This window comes from Phyllostomus discolor, chromosome 12, assembly GCF_004126475.2.
Source record: "Phyllostomus discolor isolate MPI-MPIP mPhyDis1 chromosome 12, mPhyDis1.pri.v3, whole genome shotgun sequence".
Lineage (NCBI taxonomy): Eukaryota > Metazoa > Chordata > Mammalia > Chiroptera > Phyllostomidae > Phyllostomus > Phyllostomus discolor.
Window position 1 is genome coordinate 42,196,651 of NC_040914.2, and position 24,554 is coordinate 42,221,204.

Below are 24,554 nucleotides of genomic sequence, written 5' to 3' on the forward strand. Positions count from 1 at the left end.
GCCCCATTTCACAGGCGGGGACACTGAGGCTCAGAGAGGCCAGTCTATTTGTCCAAGATTCAAGGCCAGGTCTGGCCACCTCAGCAGCCGAGGTCCTGCCCAGCACAGTTGGCTGTGTCTGCTGCTCCCGGTCCTGCTTCCGTCCTGGGTTCAGGTCCACCCTGCACCCCACCTGCAGCCCAGGTCGCAGCCCGGGTGCCGGCTCACCTGCGGGTCCTTGCCCTTGAAGCTGCACTGGTGTTTCCTCTGGGCGTCTGCGCTCCACAGCAGCTGGGGAGGGCGAGGGGGCAGGTAAGTGTGCAGGTGGGAACGGAGGGTCCCCCCCTCTTCACTGCTTTCCCTGCTCCGTGCGCCTCACCCGGGCCCAGGGGGTCAGTCCTTGCCCCCCGTCCGCACTGCCAGCCCCTCTGCCCAGCCTGCCCAGCCCGCCCAGCCCGGGCCTCGTCTCTCACCTCCTGGTACCTCCCGCCCGGCAGGAAGCTGGCGCTGCTGCTGAGCGCGAAGAGGGCCTCCCGGGCACCCACGTACAGCGTCTTGCCGTCGCCGCTCAGCAGCAGGGCCGTGTAGTTGGAGACATTCTCAGCTTGGAATCTGAGGAGCGGCCGCTCTTCGGAGCCTGGGGAGAGGAGGACGGACATTACTTGGGGGCCACCCCTCCCCTGCAAACCCACCCTCCTGGATGGACCAATCAGGTGAAGGTAGGTCAGCAAGTAGTGGGTGGCGAGGGGCTGGGGGGGGCGCAGCATTCCCGCCTCGCAAACACTGTGCAAGAACGAGATACATAGATGAACGGAAAAGAACATTAACCACAGCACCATCACAGTAAGGAAACATCGAGGTGACCTAAATGTCCGACCGCAGGGGACAGAAGGCGACCACTGGACAGGACACCAGCAGCTGGTGAAAGGGTGTTTTTTCGGAAGCCCCAGAAAAACGAGTAAAGTGACACTTAAAAAAAGGACACAGTCGAAATACGGAGCGGAAGTAAACCACAAGGGGATGGTGCCGGAGCCCAGCTCAGAACAGGAGCAGGCAGGGTCCCTCCCACGTGCCTTTGAGTGGCAGCAGGCCCCGGGGGGAGGGGGGAAGCACCGCCCACCCTGGGCCCCGCAGAGAACAAACTTCCACCCGGCACTGAAATGCGGACAGTGGTCTCAGCCCTCAGCACACTTCACAAGCACTCAAAAGAGTTACTGTTATTAAACAGGATGTTCACCTGGCTGGTGTGGCTCAGTGGATTGCCCACCAGCCTGCAAACCAAAGGGTCGCTGGTTCAATTCCCAGTCAAGGCACATGCCTGGGTTGTGGGCCAGGCCCTCAGTAGGGGGAGTGGGAGAGGCAACCACACATTGATGTTTCTCTCCCTGTCTTCTCCTCCCTTCCTCTCTCTCTAAAAATAAATAAAATGTTCAAAAAATAAACAGAATGTGCGTATCACGAACCTCGACCTCAGGAACTTGAACCTACAACCACACAGACACGAGGAGAGAACCAAGAAGAAAATGGGAATAAAAACACAACACCTTCCACCAGGGTCCCAGGTGGGCTCTGGTTGGCAAACGGATTTGGAGAGAAATCGTTTTGAAAATCCACGCAGCTGATATGAAAAGAAAAACAAGCATAAGGCAGCCACCCTGCCCGAGCTCAGGTGTCCCCTAACCAGCCAGCGGATGGCGACCACGCAGATGAACACGGCCTCGTGAAGCAGAGGAAGCGAAGGGTTACATGCCCACAGAGCTGTGAAGATCAGTGTGTGTGTGTGTGTGTGTGTGTGTTGTGTGTCTCCACGGTGAGTGATTTTACATACCCCCAGCCCGGTTACGAGAGTGAGGATACACAAAGGAAAGAAGGTAACAAAATAAAACACTAAAGAAGAGCAGAGAAAAAAAACACATCTATGGAGAAAAACACTGAAACCAAAAGGAAGGAAAGGGCCCCACAAGCAGGGCAGAGGGCCCCACTCCTTTAGTGCTGAGCCTCCCAGCAGCCAAAGAGAAAAGGGAAATGAAGTCACCTTATCCTTATCCTTATCACTGTCCAGAGTCGGAACTGGGCTGCACTGGGAATTCACAGGGGAAAGCCCTCCCAGACGTCCACAGCCTGAAGTCTGCAGCCGCAACCACACGGGGCAGCTGTGGCCGGAGCAGTTAGGGCACCCCTTTGGACTCCTAAGTCCGGAATCATGGCACACTCCGGGTCTTTAGCCTCAGATTCCCAACTCCTCCGCACTTCCCACGGACACACCGTGAGGCCCCAGGAACGTTCCCAGCACACACCTCCGCTTCCCCCAACCAAAACCTTCCTGACAGGCTGGCTGCCCATCAGGCTGCCTGTGCTCACAAGCTCAGCTCCGGGGAAGAACGCCACCCCGGAGGGAGCCCTCCACGGCCACCACAGGTCCCCTGGGAAGGTGCTGCACTGAACGTGTCGTAGAGACCACCTCCTTGCAGGCCCACGACAACGCCGGAGGCAGAGACAGCTGTCCTCCCCCCTTTACAAATGAAGGAGTCAAAGCTCAGAGAGGTTAAGCAACAGACACAAAGACACACAGCAAAAAGAGGCTGCAGGGGGAGTCTGGCTCAGGAGGTCTCCTTCCTGAACCCACCGCCTGCAAACGGCAGGGCGCTGCAGAAACCGCCCGGAAGACCTCAACTCCGGACCCTGGGCCTGCCGGACCAGGAGGCTGCCGACCTGGGCAGGGCCTAAGGACATGCAGGTGGATGAGCTCGCAAGGGATTCCGGAGCAGAAGGTCCAAGGACCGCACTTGGAGAAGCGCCACGTAGGTCCCGGTAAGGCAGGGCACGCCATCTCCCTGGGCTCTGGAGTTCCCATGTGCGTCACGGGGGATGGTGCATAAACATGACCCTCAGGGCAGCCCCAAGGGGGCTCTCTGAGTCCAGGACAGGTGGCTACAGCAGTCCCTCCCTCCGGTTCCCGAAAGCAAGGGCGGGTCAAATTTACCGTGCCTACCCTCCTGCAGAGGAGCACCTGTGTCCGGGCAGGAAGCTGTCCTTGGAATCTGCCCAGACACTACGGAAAGGCCAAAGGTCGGAGATGAAAGCTAAAGTCCAGGTGGCAGCTTGGCCCCACTCAGGCCTGGAAGGGAGTGGGAACCTGCCAAGGGTCAGGCGGCTGCAGGGGCAGCCAGGACGCCCATGGTGCGCCCTCTGCCCCCTGCAGTCCTACGGGAGAACAGGGGCGAAATGCTCGGAGAGCTGCGTGAAGGGACCCCTCGCACCACGCCCTCCATTCTGGGGACACCCCTCCCGCGTCCCCCTGTCCCACGCCCCTCAGACTCAAAGCCATGGTGTCCTGAAGGCCGTGACCCCCACGAGCTCTCCCCCTGCCGGGGGGACGCCACCAGGGCTGGCTTCCCCACTGAGATAGATTAGGACTGCAGGCTCTAGAGGCAGAGCCCTGGGTTCAAATCCTGTCTCCACCACCAGGGCAAGCCAGGTAACATCTTGGGGCCTCACTGTCCTTATCTGTAAAATGGGCATAATAGCACCACGCCTCCTGGGCTTGTTATGAGAAGGAGCAAGATTACGCATGTAAATAACAACACGCGGAATCAGCCGCGTCCGCCAAGTGCTTATCAACAGAACTGCGCACACGCCCCCCTCCCCGCCCCCGCCCCGCCGCGCGGCACGGCGTCTGGCACACGACCAGCACGCGCGCGGCTCAAAAACAGAACCCCGAGCCCTGCAGGAAAATCCAGCCCAGCCAGCGGGCGAGGAGCGGGGCGGGGAGGAGGAGGAGCGCGCCTGCCCGGTCCTATGCGAGCCAAGATGGTGGAGGGAGCGGCTCTGCCAGGGACGGCGGCTGATAGCAGAGGGTCTCAGGCCAAAGAAAAGGGGAGGGAAGGTGTCAGTCACGGGACGCGGTGTGGGACAGGTCCCCCGCTCGCCACGAAGGGCTCTGAGTGAGGGAGAGGTGTTCTCTGCCTGACGGCCAGCGCCTGGGGTCACCGCCTCAGAGCCACAGCACAGGCGTCTGCGCGGGCCCTGCCAGGGCCTGCCCGCCCGTCTGCGTGTGCGTGAGCCCCACCGCGGGGCCTGTCCGTGCTTGCACGCGCTCCGCTCCGGGGTTCTGTTTGTGGCAGAGGTGACAGGGAGGGGGGGCTGGCGCCGTGCGCGTCGGCACACTTGGGGTCAGAGTTGCTGGGCATCATCAGAGACGGCGCCTCATTCGGCCACATGAGTCGGGACAGAGCAAGCCGGGCCGTCTGAGGCTGTGGCCATTTCCCCAGGTCGGGTGAAACCCGGTGCCCACGGTGGCAGGCCCAAGCCGGTGGCTTCTCCGGGGCTCCGGCCTGGGGCTCTGGGGACACAGGAAGCTGAGTGTGAGGGGAGCTACCTGCAGGACCCCAGGGTGCCCACAGGAAGTGACACAGGAGCTACTCAGCCCCCAGCCTCACCTAGAGGTTCCCCCCTGCCCCGTGACTCGCTGTGAGCCGGCAACGATGGGATCTGGGGTGAGACAGGAAGAGGGCTCAGCACCGTCCCCACCCCCCGCCGGCAGGGAGGTGACTCAGGGCCTCGCCTGCACCTTTCCCTGCCTTTCCCTCTCCTGCGGCTGCCCACACAGCCCGCGGCTGACCTGTCCCGACAGCCCGCCCCGCACAGGCCCCGGCAGGACGAGGCTGAAAAAACACAGCTCCCAGCGGAGAGGAGCCAGGACGGGGTCCCAGCAGGGGACGGCGGCCCACTCACGCCCCGGGTGGGAACCCAAGTCCCAGAGGGGGCTTGGGCCCAGGACGGTTCTTGAGCCACCCGGACAGCGCTCAGGAGCAGCGTTCTGCTCTCCGGAAGTCTCCTCCCTGGACCCTTGGACCCAGGGTGCCTCCTGGATAGGGTGCTGACTCAGTGGCCGAGCAGGGCGGCCCAAGACTGGGACGCAGGTCAGCTGTGTGCACCGCCCAAGCACAGGGCGGGGCGGGGCAGCCCGAGGGGCCAGACGCGGCAGGCACACTCTGCCGTCAGCAAACCAGCACCAGGGCAGAGTCCCCGGCAGGGGAGAGGGGGTGCGTGCCCAAAGCACCCTCCCCGCCCCCGTGGCCTGGGGTGACCGAGAAACAGGCAGGGAGGGCAAGGAGCTGAGTGAGCCTCGTGGTGGCCGGTGTCCCAGGCAGGTCCCCGCCCCCCTCTGCCCCAGCTCCGCCAGCAGCAGCCCCCGGAGACCCCAACCCCTCACAGACCTCCTGGTGCCCACCCCGCCAGCAGAGCCCTAACCCGGGACCGGCCCTGAGCGGCCGTCACCTGGGGCGCCCGGCCTCAGACCCCCGCCCCCAGGACCAAGGTCAGCTCCTCTGGCCACTGCTGGGTGGGTGCGGTCCAGGCTGCTCCCTAGTGAGCCCTCCTCTTCCTGAGACCCCAGGGTCCACTGTTCTCCTCACGGGTGCCGCCCCTTCCTCTAAGGAAAGTGGGGCCACCGGGCCTAGCCACTCTCAACTTCCTGCTGCTCCCCCCACCGCGTCCGCAGAGACAGGGTCCCGGGTCCATGAGCTCCGCCGCACAGAGAGCAGTGCTCTCCTTCAGTTATCTGTCCTAGAAATATGCGTGTGCCTCCCCCTCCCGCTTCTCGGCCAAAGCCGTGCAAAGGAGGGCCGCCTAGCACCCTCTCCACCTCTGAGCTCCCACCCACCGGGAGCCAGCCCCACGCTCGCCCAGCCTGCCGAGGGCCCGGCATCCACTGGCTGCCGGACCCAGATGCCAGGAGGCACACTCGGCCTTGTGGAGGTCCTGGTCCTCCAGGCGTCGGCCACGCCAGCCTCCAGGGTCGCTGCGCGTCTCCCTCACGCCCCCCGGGGGCCCCGGGCTCCCAAGCACCAAGGACCTGCGTGGCACTCACTAAGCACTTTGAGTGGTTACTGCCTGTAACCCCGGCCAGGCTGTCGCGCCATGGTCATGGCCACGTGTGATCTTCAGGGGCGAGGGCCGAGCCGAGAGTGGGGTGACGTGCGGGCTCCCCCAGCTGGGAAGAGTGGGGGCACTGGATTTTGAACCTGGCCCCGCTGCCCCCACCCACCCCGGTTCCCCTGGCATCCCATCCCCAGCCGAGGCCGCCGGGTTGGCCCCCATTCCCAGCCACAGAGCGACCGTCAGGGGCCTCAGCTGGACCCTTGTCCCATCCGGGGAGTGACCTCAACAGACCTCTGGACCCGATGGAGAGAGATGACCTGCCGATTATTTGGGGGGCGGGGCTGGGTTTCCGTCCACACTGCAGGGGACGCAAGAGGCAGGGGCTCGCACGGACAGCTGTGGCCCGAGGCTAGGTCCCCAGCCTTCCTGGCTGTGTGACTGGACAACGTGACTCGGCCCCTCTGGGCCTCGGTCCCCTCACCCGTGCGAGACGCAATGTGACCACGCACAGCCAAGGGCAGTGCCCGGCACACGGGGGACCCTCCTGGGAGGTTCGCCCCCTCGCGCTGTCGTCAGCACTTGTCTCCGAGGACAGGCGGGGGCACAGGGACAAAAAAAGGGGCAGCGAGTGGGTTCACTCAGCCCCTCGGTGGGAATTCTGGTAAAACGAGACGTCTCTGTCTGCCATCCCCACGGAAACCCCCTCGCCCCAGGGCCCCACCCCCGTGGACCCCTCTGGAGGGGGTTCCCGGGGACTGGTAGGTGGGGGGACCAGAGAGGTGCCCGTGGAGAACAGGTCGGGCCACAGGCTCCGGAGGCTGAGCTCGCTGCCTCGGATGCAACACTCCCGCTCTCCGACCTCAGGGATCTGACCTGGGAAACGGGGTACCTGCAGTGACCCCGGGGGGGGACTGGACAACGGAAGCCCGGTGCCCCCAGCGGCGCCACCTACACCTGTCACCCGCCTTCTGCCTGCTCCCCGGCGCCGAGCGCTGGGCAGGAACTAGAGGAGACGGGCAGTGTCCCCTGACGGCCGGAGGGCTGACTCCTGCCTCTCAGCGGACATGGTCACATGGGCGCGGTGGCTAAAGAGTGACCAGGGAGACGGCACGGACGAGGAGCAGAGGACGGGCTTGCGGCCTCGGGAAAGGCAGGAGGTGCCTTCATGCCCCAGGACAGCCCCCACCCCACCCCTGTGAGCCACGGTCAGCCCCGGACACAGGGGCGCGCTGCCAGGACGGGGAGGTCAGAATGCAAGGACGGAGGCAGGGAGGGCTGGCGGGGGGCGGCCGGAGGAACCGCTGAGGACAGGCTGACCCGGACCACAGGGGTCTCGGGTTCTGTTTGCTCCTCTCACCCCGTGTCCCCCAGCGAGAGCCACCTCAGAGCCCTCTCCACCAATCCCGAGCACCCACAGGGTGAGGGGCCCCATGGGCCCTAAGAAGGGGACATAGTGCCCTGGCTGGCGTAGCTCAGTGGACTGAGCACCGGTCTGCGAACTGGAAGGTCACAGGTTCGATTCCCAGTCAGGGCACATGCCTGGGTTGCGGGCCAGGTCCCCAGCTGGGGGCGTGCGAGAGGCAACAGATTGATCTCACACATGTTTCTCTCCCTCTCTCCTTCCCTTCCCCTCTCTGTAGAATTAAATAAAACCTTAAAAAGAAGAAGAGAGTGACCGACAACCTGACCCAAATCCAGCCTTTTCTCCCGGCCCCATGCCCCCCCTCTGCCTCTCCCGTCTGGAGGATGGCCCGGCAGGTGCATCCAGGTGTGCCCCAAAGTTGTGCAAGCTCAGAGCTTTGCTGGACGGACACGCCTGCATCTCAACACCTGGCCAAACGAGGGTTACACAGAGGGCAGAGCGCAGCGGCGAGGTGCAGGGAGGGGAGGGGTCCAGCCCCGGGGGAAGGAGGAGGTTCTCTGGGCAGCAGAGGGCTCTGCACGAGCCGAACCAGGAGCACTGGAAAAGTGTGGCAGCCCTGGCCGGGTGGCTCAGCTGGTCGGAGCGTCGTCCCATACTCCAAAAGGTCATGGGTTCAATTCCCAGTCAGGGCACATGCTTAGGTTGCAGGTTTGATCCCTGGTTGGGGCACGTATGGGAGGCAACCAATCAATGTCTGTCTGTCTCTCTTTTTCTCTCTCTCTCCCCACTTTCTGCCTCTATAAAATAAACATTTTTTAAAAGATTTTATTTATTTTTAGAGAGGGAAGGGAGGGAGAAAGAGAGAGAGAGAGAAACATCATTGTGCGGTTGCTGGGGGTCATGGCCTGCAACTCAGGCATGTGCCCTGACTGGGAATCGAACCTGTGACACTTGGTTGCAGCCCACACTCAATCCACTGAGCTACGCCTGCCAGGACAAAATAAACATATATGAAGAAAGAAAAGGAAAGAGAAGACAAGAAAAGAAAGCCACATGAAACAGGACCGTGGGCCACCTCCAACTACCTTTGCCCCCTCCCCCAGGAGATGGGTCCACACCGTCTCCTTCCCGGCCTGGCGGGTCCCGGCGCCGCGCAGAGGGCTGCCTACAGCCGGAGCCCTGACAGCATCTACTGCAGGAATGCGGGCAGCCCCGCCAGGCCAGGGGGGGACAGGACGCTTCCACCCGGGGGGAGAGGAGCCACTACCTCCGCTGGGGATGCTGCTGCCCCCAACGAGGTGGTCCCTGGCACACTATTGACACCTGGCCAGCGTGAGACCGGCCTGGAGCAGGCGGGAGCTCGCCAGGGCTGTGCAGTGAGGGGGGCGGCTCATCTCCACACGGGGCCCCCAGCACCCACACAGCTCTGTGCGTGTGGCCTTGGGCCAGGCTGGGGCCAGCTCGAGGGCAGCCTTGAAGACCAACACTGGAGGGAGAGCAGAGCAGGGGCCAGCCAGGAAAAGACTTCGAAAGGGGACTGGCCCTGGTCAGGGGGCTCAGCTTGTTGGAGCGCCGTCCGGTACACCAGGAGGTCGCAGGTTCAAGTCCCAGTCAGGGCGCGTGCCCGGGTCTCATCCCTGGCTGGGTGCATGGGAGAGGCAACGGACTGATGTTTCTCTCTCTGTCTCTCACTTCCTCTCTCTCTCAATAAACATCCTCGGGTGAGATTTAAAAGAAAAAAAAAAAAGCCCCTTGTATCGGGGGCTCCACCAGGGGCTTTCTCAGAGCAGCCGTGACCCTTGGGCGCCCCCAGGGTCAGAGGTCACACGGCTGATCCATGCCTGGACCATGTGCTCTCAGCTCAATGGGGTTTTGCTGGCTGCAGAGCCCAGGCCGGCGGGTTCATTTCCAACCTGGCTTGGAAACACTGTGTCGGTCCAGAGCCTCCCAGGCAGGCGGAGGGAAATTAACAGCTCCCTTTAATTGCCCAAATAAGGGGACTCAGAAACACGTTCATGAGTGGGAGGGGCAGGTTTTTGTTTCTTCCCTGAAGGCCAGGCTGGGGGGCTCCGGGCCTCGCAGCTGACCCCTCGGCTGTCACCTCCACGCCTCCATGCACCTTCCACCCCAGGGGGTCCCCTGGTCAACGCTGGCCCCACAACGGAACCCCAATCCCGCACACAGCTCTGAATCGCCTCTTTCAGACCCAAGTGACTGCCCCTCAAGGCCTCCGCTTGCTCTGCTGACCCTACAGCCCCCCCCAGTCCCACTCCCCACCCTGGCCACAAGGAGGGCACCCCCTCCAGGTGGCCCCAGGACTCTGATGGACCGTAACGAGGGGTCCCACAGGAAGGATGCTCCACTTCCGGGGGGTTGCTTCAAACCACAGACCACAGGCCCCTGTGCCCAGGCTTCCAGACCCTTGGGGGGCTCCGGCGAGAATCCCTAGGGGAGGGCAGGTGGCGGGGAAGGGGGTGTGGGCGCTAGTTCCTGTGAGGGAGAGGCCCGGGGGCCAGTGGCCCATGGTGACCGTGGGTCTGCCCGGAAGGGCGGGCTGCCAGGAACAGCTAACGAGCCCCCAGGGACGAGGCAGGAAGCGGCCTCGGGCTGGGCTGGGAAGGTGAGCCTGCTCAGTCACCGGGACATCCCCGTCGGGGGCGCCCAGCCCGCTGGGGGAGCCCACGCAGAGGCCAAAGGGCAGGGGCTCTCCAGGCCCGGGAAGCCCAGGGCAGCACAGGGAAGCGGGGCCTTGTGCTCCGCTCCCCAGTTCAGGTTTCAGGCGCCAGGGGCTGCCAAACTGGGCCAGGGCATTGGTGGGACTAGAAAAAGACACCCCCTCTGGGCAGACCCAGCCGCAAGAAAAGAAACAGTGGAGGGTCTTTTTTTTTTCTCCAGGATCCACAGCTTGGAGAACAGAGTGTGGGCTGCGTTCCCGCCCCCCCGAGGGGTGCCCCAACCCTGTGTCATCTCAGGGGTCCTCACGGGGGAACCCAAGCGTGTCCGGCCTCTGGGGTGAGGACCGGAATGTGTGAATTTGGAATGACGCGGAACCCCAGCCTGCAGCACCCAGGGACACTTGCGGGGGGGGGGGGGGGGGGGGGGGGCGGGGGCGGTGGGCAGGTGTGTGGGCTCAGACTTGAGGAAGTGGGCCGGGTCTTGGGGCCGCGTGGGTGATAACCACAGAGTAGTAGTCTGGGTGCTCTCGGAAAGTGGGTCCTCTGGCTTCCTCCTCGTGGCTCCCTCATGGAGTCACCCCTGGGAGCAGTCCCCATCCCGTGCCCACACGCAACGTGCCCCTGGCAGGAGCCCAGCTTCCCCTGGGGGCTGGAGGGGGGTGGTGACCATCCGTGGAGACCCTAGAGCATCTGTCCCCCCCATGTCCGGCTCTCAAAGCGGAGAGGGCTTTGGGGCACCGGGGACAGCGGGGGTCACAGCAGGAAAACGGCGAGGTGGCAGGCCCGGGTCGGGACCCACCTGCTCACCCTCTCCGAACGCGCCGGAGCCCGCACACACGGAGGCTGGCAGCTCCGCTCCCCAAGTGGTTTCTCTGTACCGAGCCGCGTCTTTTCAAACATACACTGGACTGACTGTCTCACGACCTCCAGGCAGGGGGCTCACAGCGCCCCCGTCTTACAGACGAGGAAACCGAGGGCCCCGAGAGGAGGAGGACGGGCGGCTGGCTCCAGGTCACATGGGTACCAAGTGGCTGAGGCGGGACCGGAGCCAGGCCACCTCCTCAGCACTCCGGGACCGTGTTGCAGAAAGGGTCACTCCGGGCCAGGCGGTTCCCGCAAGTGCTGATTCTGCGACTCCGTCCCCTGGTAAACTAGAGCGCTTCTCGGGGTGGGGATGCTAAGAGGAGGAAGTCCGGTACAGATTCAGGCTGTCACCTCTAACTCCCAAGTCCCTGGGCACACACGACACTATGTCCACGTTAACACACCCAGGTGCACGGACTCTCCAAGACCCACCTGCAAGGGCCCATCCTGCAGACTCGCAAACTGTGGCTCAGGGAGAGGGGGCTTGCTTGCCCAGTAGTAGAGATGGGCTTAGAATCCAGGTCCCTCGGATTGCAGAGAGGAACTGGAGAAGCAACCGGGGGGAAGGAGGGGAGGAGAGGGGAGAGCAGAGGTCTGCGGCTGCAGAAGCAGATGTGGGCTCAGGAGAGGGGCCTGGCCCATGAGGATGGCCCTTCCTGGGTCGCTCGAGGACCATCCTGGCTTCCAGAGCCCGGGAATCTCTGCACGCAGACTGCCCCCAGCCCTCGTTTGCTCGCTCCCAGGCCCCCAGGGGATCCTGCCGTGTCCACCGGGGTGAAGGATGGGGCGCCGTCCTGCGGCGGCTCCCGAGCGACTCGCCGGAACACCCAACCCCAGTGTTTACGGGCGGCGAGCACGGCCCCCTCCACCCGCGCTGCCCTGGGGGGCGGCACCGCGCCTGGCTCTGGTCAGCATCAAAGACAAGCAGATGCGCAGGCGGAGGGGGGAGGGGAGGTGGGGGGGAGCCGCCACCGGCCACCACCGAGAAGGGCGCCCTACAAGGGGCGACAGAGCAGGCGAGGGCCCCCTCCCCTAGCGCTGGAAGAATGGAAGAAAGGGGCCCGCGGCCCCGCAGCTCCGCTCCCCCTCTCGCGCGCCGCGCTGCCCTTTGAAAGGAGCAGGGGTCCCAGGCAGCGCCCCCCCCCGCAATTCCAAGGGGCTCCCTGCCTCCTTTGTCACGGCAACGTCCGAACCAGGCACTCGGCCCGCCCTCCCCGGCCCGCGTCCCAGCGGGGTCGTCCCGCACTCACCCAGCGGCAGGCTGATCCGGGGGACGTGCGCCTCAGCGCTCGGTGGCGGCAGCAGAAGCGGCGGCAGCAGAAGCGGCAGCAGCAACAGCGACTGGGTCCCCGGGGCCATGGCGGCGCGCGGGGCTCGGACAGCGACGGCGTCCTGCAGGCTCTGGCTCAGGTGGTTCCCCTGCACTCGCGGACCTGGGGGTTGGGGGACGGATCACGTGGCCGCCGCGAACGCGCCCCCCTCGGCCCCCCGCAGCGCAGCGCAGCGCGGTCCCGCCGACCCAGCTCCGAGGAGGCTCTCGGGGCGCGCGGCTCAGAGGGCGGCGCCGGAGGAGGAAGTGGGCGAGTGTCGAGCCTCTCCCATGCTCCTTCTCCCTGCCCTGCCCTACCTTTCCCCCTTCCTCCTTCCTGCTCGCCAGCGGGGTGCGAGCCCCGACAGACCAAGTCGGGGGTCCTTCAGGCGCCGCGAGGGAGCGCAGCGGAGGAAAGCTGAGCCCTAGGTCCCCGGCCCCACCTCCAGACCCTCCCACCGCGGCCGCGGCCCCCTTCCGGCGGCTCTGCGACCCTCCGCTAGCTGCCGCCGGAGGTTTGGGGAAACGTGTGGGTCTCTCCACTGTGCGCCTGGTGAGGGTCTGGCCTGGGTCTTGCCCCTTTGTCCCCGCCTCCCCAGCTAATGCTCCTGGCACCCAGTTGCCCGTGACCACAGGAACTTTGCCGAGCTCCAGCGGACGCCGGGCTAGTGGCTGCGGAGTCTCCTTTCTGCACGGGTCAGCCCACCTTGGGTCCTGGCTGCGTTCCCTGCGGGCCCACCACGGAGTCCGGTACCCTGCGGGGTGTCTACGCTTAGAATTTTGTGCACGCCAAACCAAGCCTCGGGCGGGGGGGGGGGAGCGCGGCAGGATTAGCTTACGTGGAATAATAGGATTTCGTGCACAGGAGAGGAGGTACAAGCCTGCGCGTGGCCAGGCTCGAGACAGCACCGTCCTCCCCCCAGCTGGACGGAGCGCAGAGGCACCCACTCAGAGGCACGGCCCACCCACCCCCAGTCGCCCCCCACCCCCACCCCGGCCCCCTAACGCGCCCAAGGATGGAGCTCGGTCCTGCTGACAGCAGGGGTATCCAACTGCAACCTGCACCCCTCAGTGGGTCCTGAAATCCACGCTCCCTTTTTTTTGGCATTTAAGCCAGAAACAGACACGGCGGAAAGGAAGCTATGGGAAACACGTCCCAACTTTTCCCAAGAGGGCAGAGCACCACAGTGAAGGGCAACTCTTCCTGCGGCTGGAGGCTGAAGGAGTTTCAGAACCTCGCTCGTCATTTCCATGGCAAGGGGGACGCTGGCTCCAGGAATGAGCGGCGGCCCTGGGAAAGTCCGCCTGCCCCCAGCCAAAATCAGCTTCCTCTCCGCCAACACCTTGGGCTTCTGCCCCGCCCCCGCCCCTCCCCCCCAACCCCAGGCCCGCCGCATCCTGAAAACGCTGGCGTGATCCCAGGTTCCCTCTCTGGCAGCCGAGCTGCCCCAGGTTCCATCACTCCTGTGTCCCCGCACCAGTCTGACATCCGTCCGTGGGCAAGGGTGAGGCTGGCAGCGCCCGTTTTAAAGGGACAAAAACAGAGGGGCTCCCAGCACTGGGCACAGCATTGCACGTGGGATGGGGGTGGCCCCAAAGCACACACCCCCCACCCCATTCTAACCTTGCCCGGGCCTTGGGTACCACTTTTATCAGCGCTGTCCACCCATCTGCAGCCAAGGAATGCCCACACTTCTATCTGCAGCCAGGACCTCTGCCCTGAGCTCCAAAGGGCCTCAGCGCTTCAGCCGGCCATCTGCTCTGCCAGCAGTCCCCTTGCGTCCCAGACCCAGGTCCTGGCCTCTCCCACCTCTGCAAGCCTCTTCCTGTCCCACTGAGCTGCACAGCTGCCTCGAAGTTGTTGCTCGGATGAAAAACCTTCCCCCTTGCTTTCTCACAGCCAGCCCCCTAAGCAAATCCGTAAGCTGACGACCCTCAACATCATCTTCTTCCTCATGGTTATGGTGAGGTCTCCCTGCTTCCGGCTCCGCGGCTCTGAAATTGGTGCCTAACTCCACAGCCCGTGGGACTCAGAGCCAGCCGGGTGGGTCACAGCACTCGGCTCCCCAGGCTCTCTTAGCCGCTAAAGACCTCGACAGGAGGTCACAAGGCACAAATGTCATCCCCATCGGGCGGCCACTGACCTTCCCGCTCTCCCTCTCCTGCAGGATGACTCAAAAGCACTTTACTGGGACCTTTGCCCTGGCTAGGACTCCCACAGCCTGGAGCCTTCCTCTCACAGTCCTTTGCTCCCTCCAAATCTTTCCTCAGATGCAACCTTCCTGAAGAACTTGAACCTCCCCCAATACTCCCCTCACCCTGAGAATTATGTCCCCCCGAAGTACTCATCACTTTCTAACAGAATATTCGATTTGCTTATTTGTTGTGGTTTTTGCTTTCTTGTTTGAACTTCCCACCAACATGGAGGAGGGCAGGGGGCTCTGCCTGTCTGCTTGATAGTTAGTTAGCCCCGGCCTCTAGGACAGTGCCCGGTGCCCTCAAGAAGTCGTGCGGGTGGGTGGATGGATGCAGCCTGGGGATCGTGCGATGCCCTCAGTTCATGTCCACCCACAACCTGAGTTACCTTTCAATATCACTTTCGTCCAATGCTGAGCTCCCCCACTGCCCTGACTGGTGTGGCTCAGTGGGGTGGGCGTCATTCCGCAAAGTGAAAGATCACAGGTTCGAATCCCAGTTGGGGAACATGCCCAGGTTGTGGATCCGGTCCCAATCGGGGTGGGGGGGCGGTGTACGAGAGGCTGCCGATAGATATTTCTCTCTCGCATCCATGTTTCTCTCCCTCTCTTTCTCCTTCCCTTCCCCTCTCTCTAAAAAGAAATAAATAAAATCTTTAAAACAAAAAGAGTGCCCCTCAAGCCTGAAATGATGCCGTTCTCATTTTTCACCCAAAGCATGGTGCTTCCTATTGGCCTCCTTGAAATCTGTTGGTTCTGGTTCCAATCTGGTCCCGGGAAGGCTACTCTGTATGCTCACTCTATAAAGCAGTGTGGGTCCCCTCCCAGTTTCGAGTCACCTGTAAATTTGATAAGCATTCCTCATGCCTTCAGTCAAATCATTGATGAAGATACCGGACGAGCACACCTAGCACCAGTTCTAATTATTGCCGTGCAGTGAAAGGTACCAGGACTCTGGGGAAATGAAAAAGGAAGTGAAAGGTGAGCCTGGAACACGTCGTTGGGCCAGAACACAAGGACGGGGTCAAAGACTAACAGGATCCTGGCCAAACAACCAACGGCCAGCTCGATGACTAAACCTGGGACAAGTTGAGCTTCACAAAGCATAATCAGCCCTGGCTGGTGTGGCTCAGTGGATTGAGCATTGGTCTGCGAACCATAGGGTTGCCGGTTCGATTCCCAGTCAGGGCACATGCCTGGGTTGCAGGCCAGGTCCCCAGTAGGGGGCCTTCGAAAGGCAGCCACACATTGAGGTTTCTCTCTCTCTCTTTCTCCCTCCCTTCCCCTCTCTCTAAACAGACATAAATAAAATCCTTCCCCCAAAAAGCATCATGAAATCATGGATTGTAATGCACGAAATTAAAAGTGACCCGTCCACCCGCAGTGACCTCAGAGACACACAGGTGAGGAGGGACAGGAAGGAAGCGTCCTGCCCGGTGCACAGAAGTGCTGGCACATAAACGTGGAAGAAACGATAGACCGGGAAGATCTCGATTCCAGCCCGAATCATCGCTGGGTGCCGGGACCCCCGGGGGAGGAAGGTGGTTAGGAGGCTGCGTGTTAACAAGGCCTCCACGTCAGCCCCACGGGTGACTCGGGAGTCACCAAAGGGAAACCGTGTCTCTGAGCCGGCTCTGGCTGTGCCGCCAGCAGTGGAAAGGAGCATCGCTAGCGAAGGGACTTTCAGACCTCGTTTCCGCCCTGATGTGACGCAACACACAGCCAGGTGCACCCAGCATCCCGCAGACCGCTGGCCGGCTGACCGGCACGCTCTGAAAAGCCCCCTCGGAGGAAAGGCAGGAGAGCCGGGGGCCTGTTTGCGGTCAGGGAGCTGAAACGAGCTGGCAGTCAAAGGCAGCGTGCGACCCTCGCACGCCTCCCTTGGCAGCAGGGGTGCAGGGCCGGGGGGGAGTGTCCGCCCTCCCCGCGTATCAGAGGCCGTTATGTGCGTGCGTGTCTCAGGTACGGCAGTGGCGTTGTGGTGCCGCAAGAATGCCCCTGTCCTTTGAAGATGCCTGCTGAGGTTTTTCAAGGTGAAGTGTGTCAGGATGTCTGCAAACTTGCTTTCACATGATTCAGCAAAAACCTGTGCGCACGTGTGTGTGTGTGTGTGTGTGTGAGAGAGAGAGAGAGAGAGAGGGAGTGTGAGTGCACCTGTGGCAAAGTTTTAACAACTGGTAAATACAGAAAAGCCATGGGAACTTTGTAAATTTGGGGGAGGGAGGAATTGGGTGATACAGGGCCCCAGACAGTCCGATGCCACAAGAGACTTCCATCAAGCTTAACACTGACCCATATCCACCCCGGCCGAGTAGCTGAGTCGCTCAGAACAGTGCCCCACTACGCCAAGGTTGTAGGTTCGATTCCCAGTCAGGGCACATACAAGAATCAACCAATGAATGCGTCGGTAAGTAGAACAACGAATCAGTGTTTCTCATTCTCTCGTTCTCTCTCTCCCCGCCCCTGCATTTCCTCTCTCTCTCAAAGCCACAAGTCAAACAAGTTTTTTTAAATGATCAACACCCTTTGCAGGCAGAGCAGCCGGCGGGGTGTGCTCCCCGCCTGCTCTGTCCGGCCTCCGTTTCTCCACGTTTTCCACAGAATCTTATGAAAAAGCTGCAAGAGATCTGACTGCAACCAGGGAGCTGGCCGTAGCCCTTCCCCTGTCTTCTGCTTCCGGCTGTCCCCTGGAACAGGGCCGGGGGAGGGACGGCGGCTGGTGCCCGAATCTCCGCAGCGGGTCCCTCGTGAGAGGGCAGCGCGGCCGCTTTGCCTGGTGTCTTGGCAACACCTGGGCTGCGTGTCTGCTGGGCTCATCCCTGAGGAGCAGAGGCAGAGGCTGATGCAGCCTCGCTGGTGGGTACGGACATCCCGCTCACGGCTGCTCAGATGCGCCGACTATGTCCTATGCCAAGTGGGTGGCGGCCAGCCTCTCGGGGACGGTGACAGGTCTTCCGAAGCCCCGCTGCCCAGCCCGGTGCTTGAGCAGGACCCCGAGGAGCTGTCGGAATGGGGGACCCAGTTGTCGGCCTGGAGGGGAGCCCCCTCGGGCACCCCGCACGGCAGCCCTGGCCCCCGTGTGCTCTGCTGCCTCTGCTAGGGTGCCCGTTTGTTCTCGCAGGGCTGGAAAAAACAGGAGGTTGGCTGACAGGAAAGAAAAAAAAAAAAAAACAACCACCCTCATGCGAGCCGACTTCCTGTGGGCCACAGCGGAGCAGCAGCCCAGGCCGACGCTGTGTCTCCCGGCCCCCTTTGCCACTCTTGGGGGTGCGCAAGGCTTTCCCGGCCAGAACATCCGTCCGTGTCTATAAGGAGCCCACGGGGCGGCTGGGGAGGCAAGGGGTAGGCGAGGTGAAGAGAAAAGCAAGGTCCCCTCTGCGTCCTGGACGGTACGATGACGCCCTCCCCCAGCCCAGCCCTCCTTCTCCATCCACACTCCGGAGGCCTGGCCTTCCTCCCCATCCTCACCCCCCTCTTGCTCACACACACACACACACACACGCTCTTGAGCACGCGTGCACGGACAAAATGCAAGCAGGAGAGGTCAAAGGAGCACGGGAATACACACCAAGAGGCCAAAGAAGACTGACCCTTGGCAGGACGTGCCTGACCAGGGGGGCAGACCGGGGGGCGTGGGGGACGGTGCCCACCTTCTCTGCCCTCCTCTGGGTGTCGCTTTCCCCACGTGTGTACAAGTGTGAAAATATTTCGAGCTGCACGCTTCAGGTGTGTGCATGTCCCTGGGTCTACATGTATACCTTATACCCGTTATGATGGGGGAAAAAATACAAAGAAGCCAAAAGGTAAAAAAAATAAATAAATAAAAACAAAGTCACCTGTAGGATCAGGTGGAAGAAAAGAAGAAAAAACCAGGAGGGCCCCGGAAGAGAGAGAGGAGGAAGAGGCACAAGAAGGCCCACGTGAGGCCGCTGGAAACCTGTGTCTGCCTCCTCTCTGACCGGCCAGCTCAGCACGAAGGGACAGGCAGTGGCCGCGGGCACTGGCCAAGGGCTGGCAGCGGAGTGGTCAGTCCAGGCCGTGGTGAGTCTCGCCAGCAATCAATACTCACTAATCGTCTCTAGGGACAGCCCCTTCCCAGATGTGGGCTGGCCTGGGTCTGGGGCACCGACAGCCCGGCCTGCCTGCCTGCTCTCATCCCACTGGGGGAGCCCGGCTGTGCGGCTCCCGCAGTTCCACTCTGGGAGCCTTGTCTCCTGGCCGCGGGGGAGGGGCCTCCCGCCGAGCCCGGTGGCGCTGGAGCCCAAAGGTCCCGCCCGCCCCCCCCCGAAGTGGTGTTCCTCCGCCTGGTTCCCGGGTTCCGGCTGGCAGGCTGCCCGGAAGGCCTCACGGACATGCGCCGGCCTCGGCCCAGCTCCCCGGGGCCATGGCCCCCCCGCCACGGCGCCCCCCAGAGCCCCGAGCCCTCCTTTATGCCAGCCAACTCGCAGCTGCAGCTCCCCGCACTGCCCTGGCCGGGCACCCCCCTGGAGTTTCCTTCCTGGGGGCCGGGCATCGGTCCCTGCTGCTGAGGAGGCGACAGTGGCGGGGCACGCCCTGTGTGTGCTTTTAAACCAGCCAATGACTTCCAGACCCTGGTGGCAGGGAGCCTCCACGGGGCAGCGGCCTCGGCGGCCGAGGGCATTCCCAGGCCGGCACCACGCGGCCTCACGTCACAGGGGCGGCTGTCGGCCAGGTCCGGCAATACGTGCACCTGCCCTGGTCCCGGTTCCCCAGACCCTGTTCGCCTCCACTGGCCCCCGGGGCGTCCCGTGCTGGCTGTTCAGCGCAGGAGGGGAATCTCAGCACCCCTGTCGGCGCTTTGTGGGCTGCGAGCAGGCCACACCACCTGTCTGGGCCGCAGCTTCCCCGTCTGTGACTTGGGAACAGAGACAGGCTCCGTGGGAGGCAGGGGGGCCGACACCAGTGCCCATAAAGGGACTGGCCTATGGCAGGTGCTCGGGGGACAAAGCCGGGCTCATGTGGGTGACCGGTAACTCAGTAACTTGGGTTCCCAGCCCCGAGGACCCCCGAGGACCCTCAGCACTTGGTTGGCTCTCCCTCTAACCAAGTGCTGAGGCTGCAACTCTCACCGGGAGGAGGAACCAGCCCTCCCGGCCTGGGCCCCGGGATGTGCCTGCCCTGGGCCTGTCCGGGCCTGAGCTGGCTACTCCCTGGGAGGGGACTGCCTGCCCCAGAGGGCTGTGGTGCAACCAGCAGGGCTCAACCTGTCCCTGCCCCGACAGGGCAGGACACGCAGTGGCTCCTGTCGCTCCCCTGCGCCCCACACGAGCTCAGGAGCCGCTGTCTGCCCGTGCCCTCGAGCCTGCTCACCTGGGGGCCGCTGGCCCCGGGTGGCGCCGGGCACAGGGACTAGGTGGTGATGATCTTGCCCCTGAAACCACCACAGCCAGGCGCCGTGGGGAGGTGGATGTTCTCGGCCGGGTGGGGGTGGGGAGCACATGGTGGAATGGACGAGGAGGGAATCCTAGCTTCCAGGTTGGCTCAGCAGACCCGAGGCCCCTCCGGCTCTAAGACCCTGAGAAATCAGGCCTCTGCGTCCCCGTGGATCCCTCTCTGAGCCCTGGGCCCCCGGCCGTGGCCCCAAGGAGAGAAGAGGGCCTGGGCCAGGGCCCTCCTCCACCTTCCCTTCCAGAGTCCCACGGCTCTCCCCTCAGCTCCTCTGACCCCTGGCGCTTCCCGGCCACCTCAGGCCTCCTGGTGGCTGCCGCTGCCCCAGACACAGCCTCGCTCCGGGTTCTGGCTCTGTCCGCACACAGCAGGCTGAGCAGGTGAACCTGCGGGGGCGGGGAGGTTCCGTTGACTTCCTGCGGCTCCGTGGACTGCACCGGCGACCTGCTGTGCCACTCTGTGTGGGAGGGCGCCCACCTGCCACCCTAGAGCCGCGGCATCAGGAGACACCCCCAGCAGAGAGCCAGAGTGAGGGCGGCCCCAACGAGCCGGGCCTCAGCAGGGGTCTGGACCACCGGCCGGCAGGGCCCACGGCCCTAGCAGATGGGGGCCCGGACCTGGGGTCCGAGACCCACCTAGCCGTGTAGGCTTATCCCCAGCTTCTCCGCCTAGCTGTTTCCACAGGGACCCCACAAACCCCTTCTTCCGCAGCTGAGGCCTCAGTTTCCTCATCGTAGCCTGTGAGCAGTGGGCCCCTGAGCCCCAAGGATGGGCTTCAGGGAGCTGTGAACTGAACCCCAAGAATGACACATGCTGTCCCGTGAGAGGGGTCAGAGCCTCCATCTGATCGGAAACGATCAAAAAGATCATTGTCCCCCTCCCCGATGATCCCCTAAAAAAGTGAAAAAGCAATTATTTAAGGTTTTCTGCAGACACCGGGCACTTTCAAAATTAGCTTTTATCAGGTAAAAAAAAAATGTATCCCTCCTTTTGGAGTGCTTCTGTAACTTGGACCTGCGCTGTTTGGCAAACTGTTCCACCTGCGGTGCCCCTGATGTTTATAAGGCTACACCGACGGGGCGTGTCAGCGAGGCGCCACGCTGAGCTGCCCACGGCCCACCAGCGGTTTCGCCCTCGAGACAGAGTGGGGCAGGACTGGTTCGTCCCCACGCTCACCGGTGAGAGACCGGCACATGGAGGGCTTCAGGGGCTTGCTGAGCTTCCCCAGATACCCAGTCGAGTCGGGCCTGGGACCAGAACCCACGTCCTCGATACTCTGCCTACAGGTGGACTTTTAGCCAGGGCTTTGCGTCTGGTTATAGCGGTCCCCTCCCTCCCTCCCTCCCTCCCTTCCTTCCTTCCTTCCTTCTTCCCTCCTTCCCTCTGTGCATGCGGCACCGCTTTCTGGTGCATGGGCTGCCTTCGCAGAGCCTATACTCAGTTGGCATCTCTTACACCCCTCTTCCCGGAGAACACACATCCTTGCCACGTTCCTTTGGATACACTCCCTCCCTCCTGTCTCCAGCACAGGTAGGGGCCGGGGCCGGCCTGGCTCAGCCCCAGCCCTGCTCCGGGCTTCCCCGGGCCAGAGTCACGCTGGCTCACCCTGCGCTCCACTCTGCTCCGATGCACTCATTACGGGAAACGCTCACTTACACACCACATCCCTCCCTCCCCATCTCTTCTGCAGGCTCCCAGCACCGCGCGGGCGCCGGGCCAGCCTCCACCACTCCACCAGGTCTGCCCTCTCCAACCCTCTCTGCACACGGCTTGCTGAGAGCCGGGCCCCCAGTTAATATTTACTGAACTGAGTACGTGCGTTTTCTGCTCTAGCTGAGTGCCTAGACCACTTCCAAGTGATTCACTCCAGGGTCCCTTCCCCGGACCTCTTGACCCGCCTTCCCCTGATCCTTTTCTTTTCTTTCTTTCTTTCTTTCTAGAAGGAAAACATTCTCCTTTACCGTCTCTCCTTCTGTGTATTCTTTTTTTTTTTTAAGATTTTATTTATTTATTTATTTTTGGAGAGGGAAAGGAGGAAGAGAGAGAGAGAGAAACATCAATGTGCGGTTGCTGGGGGCCATGGCCTGCAACCCAGGAATGTACCCTGACTGGGAATCGAACCTGAGATGCTTTAGTTCCCAGCCCGCGCTCAATCCACTGAGCTACGCCAGCCAGGGCTTCCCCTGATCCTTTTCAAAGGGAAAAGGCACCTCACTGAGGTGGGAAGTCCTGCTTCCCTGCGTTTGGGCCGCCCAAGGGTCTCTTGTTCCTACAGCCTCGACAGATGGTTTGGCTTCAGAAGACAGGGTACGACGTGCAGAGCCTGGGGAAGTTTGGCTCTGGGGGGTTATTTACTGAAGCCCCCTAGGTGCTCCGGGAAAGCGAGCCCCAAGGCACAGGAGCTTTTTCCGAGCTTCTCCTCGAGGCTCCAGCCTCCTTCCCTCATCTTTCTGTCACCTGCTGCCAATGTGCCCGGCTTTGGGGGACCCTGTCCCCCAGTCCCTCAAAGCTTGAACCCCAGCTTACAAGGAGAAATCTCACGGATGTTCCTGAGTTTCGCCGAGAATGGTCATCCGAGGAAACAGCCCCAACCCAGAAGTCAGGGGACGGGGTTCAAATGCTGACCGCCCCAATGCCCTGGGTTGGGGAGTCATTTACGCTCTGGGTCCAGTTTCTCCTGTGAACATGAGGGATGGGCCCTGGCTGGCGTGGCTCAGTGGATTGAGCGCCGGCCTGTGAACCAAAAGGTTGCCAGTTCGATTCCCGGTCAGGGCATATGCCTGGGTTGCAGACCAGGTCCCCAGCAGAGGGTACACGAGAAGCAACCACACATTGATGTTTCTCTCTCTTTCTCCCTTCCTTCCTCTGTTTAAAAATAAATAAATAAAACCGTAAAAAAGAAAGAAAATAAGGGATGGGACCACATGGATTTTTCTACTCCTCTTCCAGTTCTAAACCATCCGTGAGGGGAAAAAAAACACTTTAAAAAAAAGTGGCCCTGGCTGGCATGGCTCAGTGGATTGAGCGCGGGCTGTGAACCAAAGCATCGCAGGTTCGATTCCCAGTCAGGGCACGTGCCTGCGTTGCAGGCCAGGTCCCCAGTGGGGGCCATGTGAGAGGCAACCACACATTGATTCTCTCTCTTTCTCCCTCCCTTCCCCTCTCTAAAAATAAATAAATAAATAAAATCTTAAAAAAAAAAAAAGCGTGCTTCCTTGTCCTTACGGCATTCCAGCCTTACAGGAACCCAGTGGTTTGTAAGTCAAAGGATATGCTCATATTACAGGTGACGAAATGTGAGTAGAGGTTAATGACCTTCCCCAGGTGACCCAGGGCCCCCGAGTCCTTTCGCCAGACCACACCTGCTCCACGGAGGCCACTAGGGCTCCCTCATCGCCAGGGTCCTGTCTTCCTTTCCCTTCTATCCCCTGAATCCGCCTGTCATTCAAGGAAAAGCAACCAAGACAAAACGGCCTAACCCGAAGGTCACACCCACGACGCTTCGGAGCAGGGGCCCGGGGCTTTCCCAAATTCCAAACCATTTCCCTCCAGGGCCAGGATGCCTGCCCCTCTCCGTGTCAGGTGTGGGAAGCAGGGGCTCAAGGACGTACTACAGGGACCGCGCGCACAGGCCGCCTCGCCGCCACGAGAACGGGGCCCGGCCTCCTGCACCTCCGAGGCCACAGGCTCCCCCAGTGGCGGGCACCGTTGCCCATCAGAACTTGCAGGTGGCGCCCTCTTGGAGACCGCCTGCCCGGCGGGAAGTGGGGGCGGTGGCATTCCCATCCGCCTCACCCCGGTCCGCCCACTCTCAGGAGAAGCTCCCGCCCACCCTGTCCCCTGCGCCTACCTGGGAGTGTCCCTGCCTGGGCGCGCGCGCACCCGCGCGCGCGACCACCGTCCCCGGCGGGGTCACCTCTGAGGCGCGCCCCCACTTCCTGCAGCGTCCCCAGCTGCTCCCAGCTGCCAGGCCAGCCCGACGCCTTCCCTAGGGACCTGGAGTGTCGCCACGAACACCCTCGGTCCCGCGCAATGTCCCCGGAAACGCGGGTCCGCTGCCAAGTCCCGCCCCGCCTCGCCCTTGTTTACTGGAACTGTCGGGAGGCGCCCAGCAGGCCCCCCCAACTGCCACCCGCCCCGGGGCGTTGAAGGCCACTCTGGACACGCTGCTATCCGCCCTTCCCCCAGCCGGAACCTGCCCCCAGCGGGGCTGTGCAGGCCTGGTAGTCCGTGGGGCTGCGCGCTCCCAGCCCCAGGGAAAACAGTGTCACTGGCTGGACTCGGACTGGCCCAGGTTGGGATCCCAGAACCACCACCACCTGTCTGGCTGTGTTACTTAGGGCGAGTTCCTTAACCTCTCTGAGCCTGCAGGTTCTTGATCTGCAAAGTGGGCATCAGGAGAGCCGGGACCGCACAGGGCGAGCCGCGCGATCAGGGAGGCACACACCTGGCATCGGGTCAGCTCTCCGTAATGATAGTCCTGTGTACGGGGGAGGGGGAGGGGGAGGGGAGGAGGGAGGGAGCGGCTCAGAGCCGCCCTGCGCGAAACCACCCTCGTCTCCGCCCGCGGTCATGGATGGGCCGCGCGCGCGCGCGCGGTAACAGTGAAACGAAGCGAGTGAGATACGGTTATAAATATCCAGCACGTAGCCAAGTGACCTTGGCTCGGCCCTCCCCAGGGCTAGTGAGCTGGCTCTGCTATCTTCCAGGAAGGCCGCAGCCGCTCTCAGGGCGGTTCCTGAAACAACCGCGTTCTGGGTGTGTGTGCCGCTGAGCTGGCCCGAGCTGGCTGGGCCAGGGGCTGGAGAAACCGGAGGCCACGGGCCAGCCTCGCCCCAGGCCGGGGCGGGCCCTCTGCGCCTCCCACCCAGATCGGC

At 62.6% G+C, this 24,554-nt stretch overlaps 1 protein-coding gene across 3 annotated transcripts in view; it reads right to left on the bottom strand.

Moving 5' to 3' along the window:
• SEMA4B (semaphorin 4B) overlaps positions 1–23,751 on the bottom strand; it is a 32,653-nt gene extending 8,902 nt beyond the window's left edge. Inside the window, exons 1-4 of one of the 3 annotated variants that reach the window (XM_036012336.1) lie at positions 23,528–23,751; positions 12,015–12,197; positions 453–616; positions 208–270 (exon numbers count right to left, since the gene is read on the bottom strand). In XM_036012336.1, coding sequence (XP_035868229.1) covers positions 208–270; positions 453–616; positions 12,015–12,123 — 336 coding nt within the window. In that variant the 5' untranslated portion in view covers positions 12,124–12,197; positions 23,528–23,751. Of the gene's footprint in view, positions 1–207; positions 271–452; positions 617–12,014; positions 12,198–12,391; positions 12,415–12,779; positions 12,991–23,527 lie in introns of those variants that run through there. The other 2 variants (XM_036012334.1, XM_036012335.1) reach the window with 2 other exon arrangements.
• Positions 23,752–24,554: the final 803 nt, after the last annotated feature.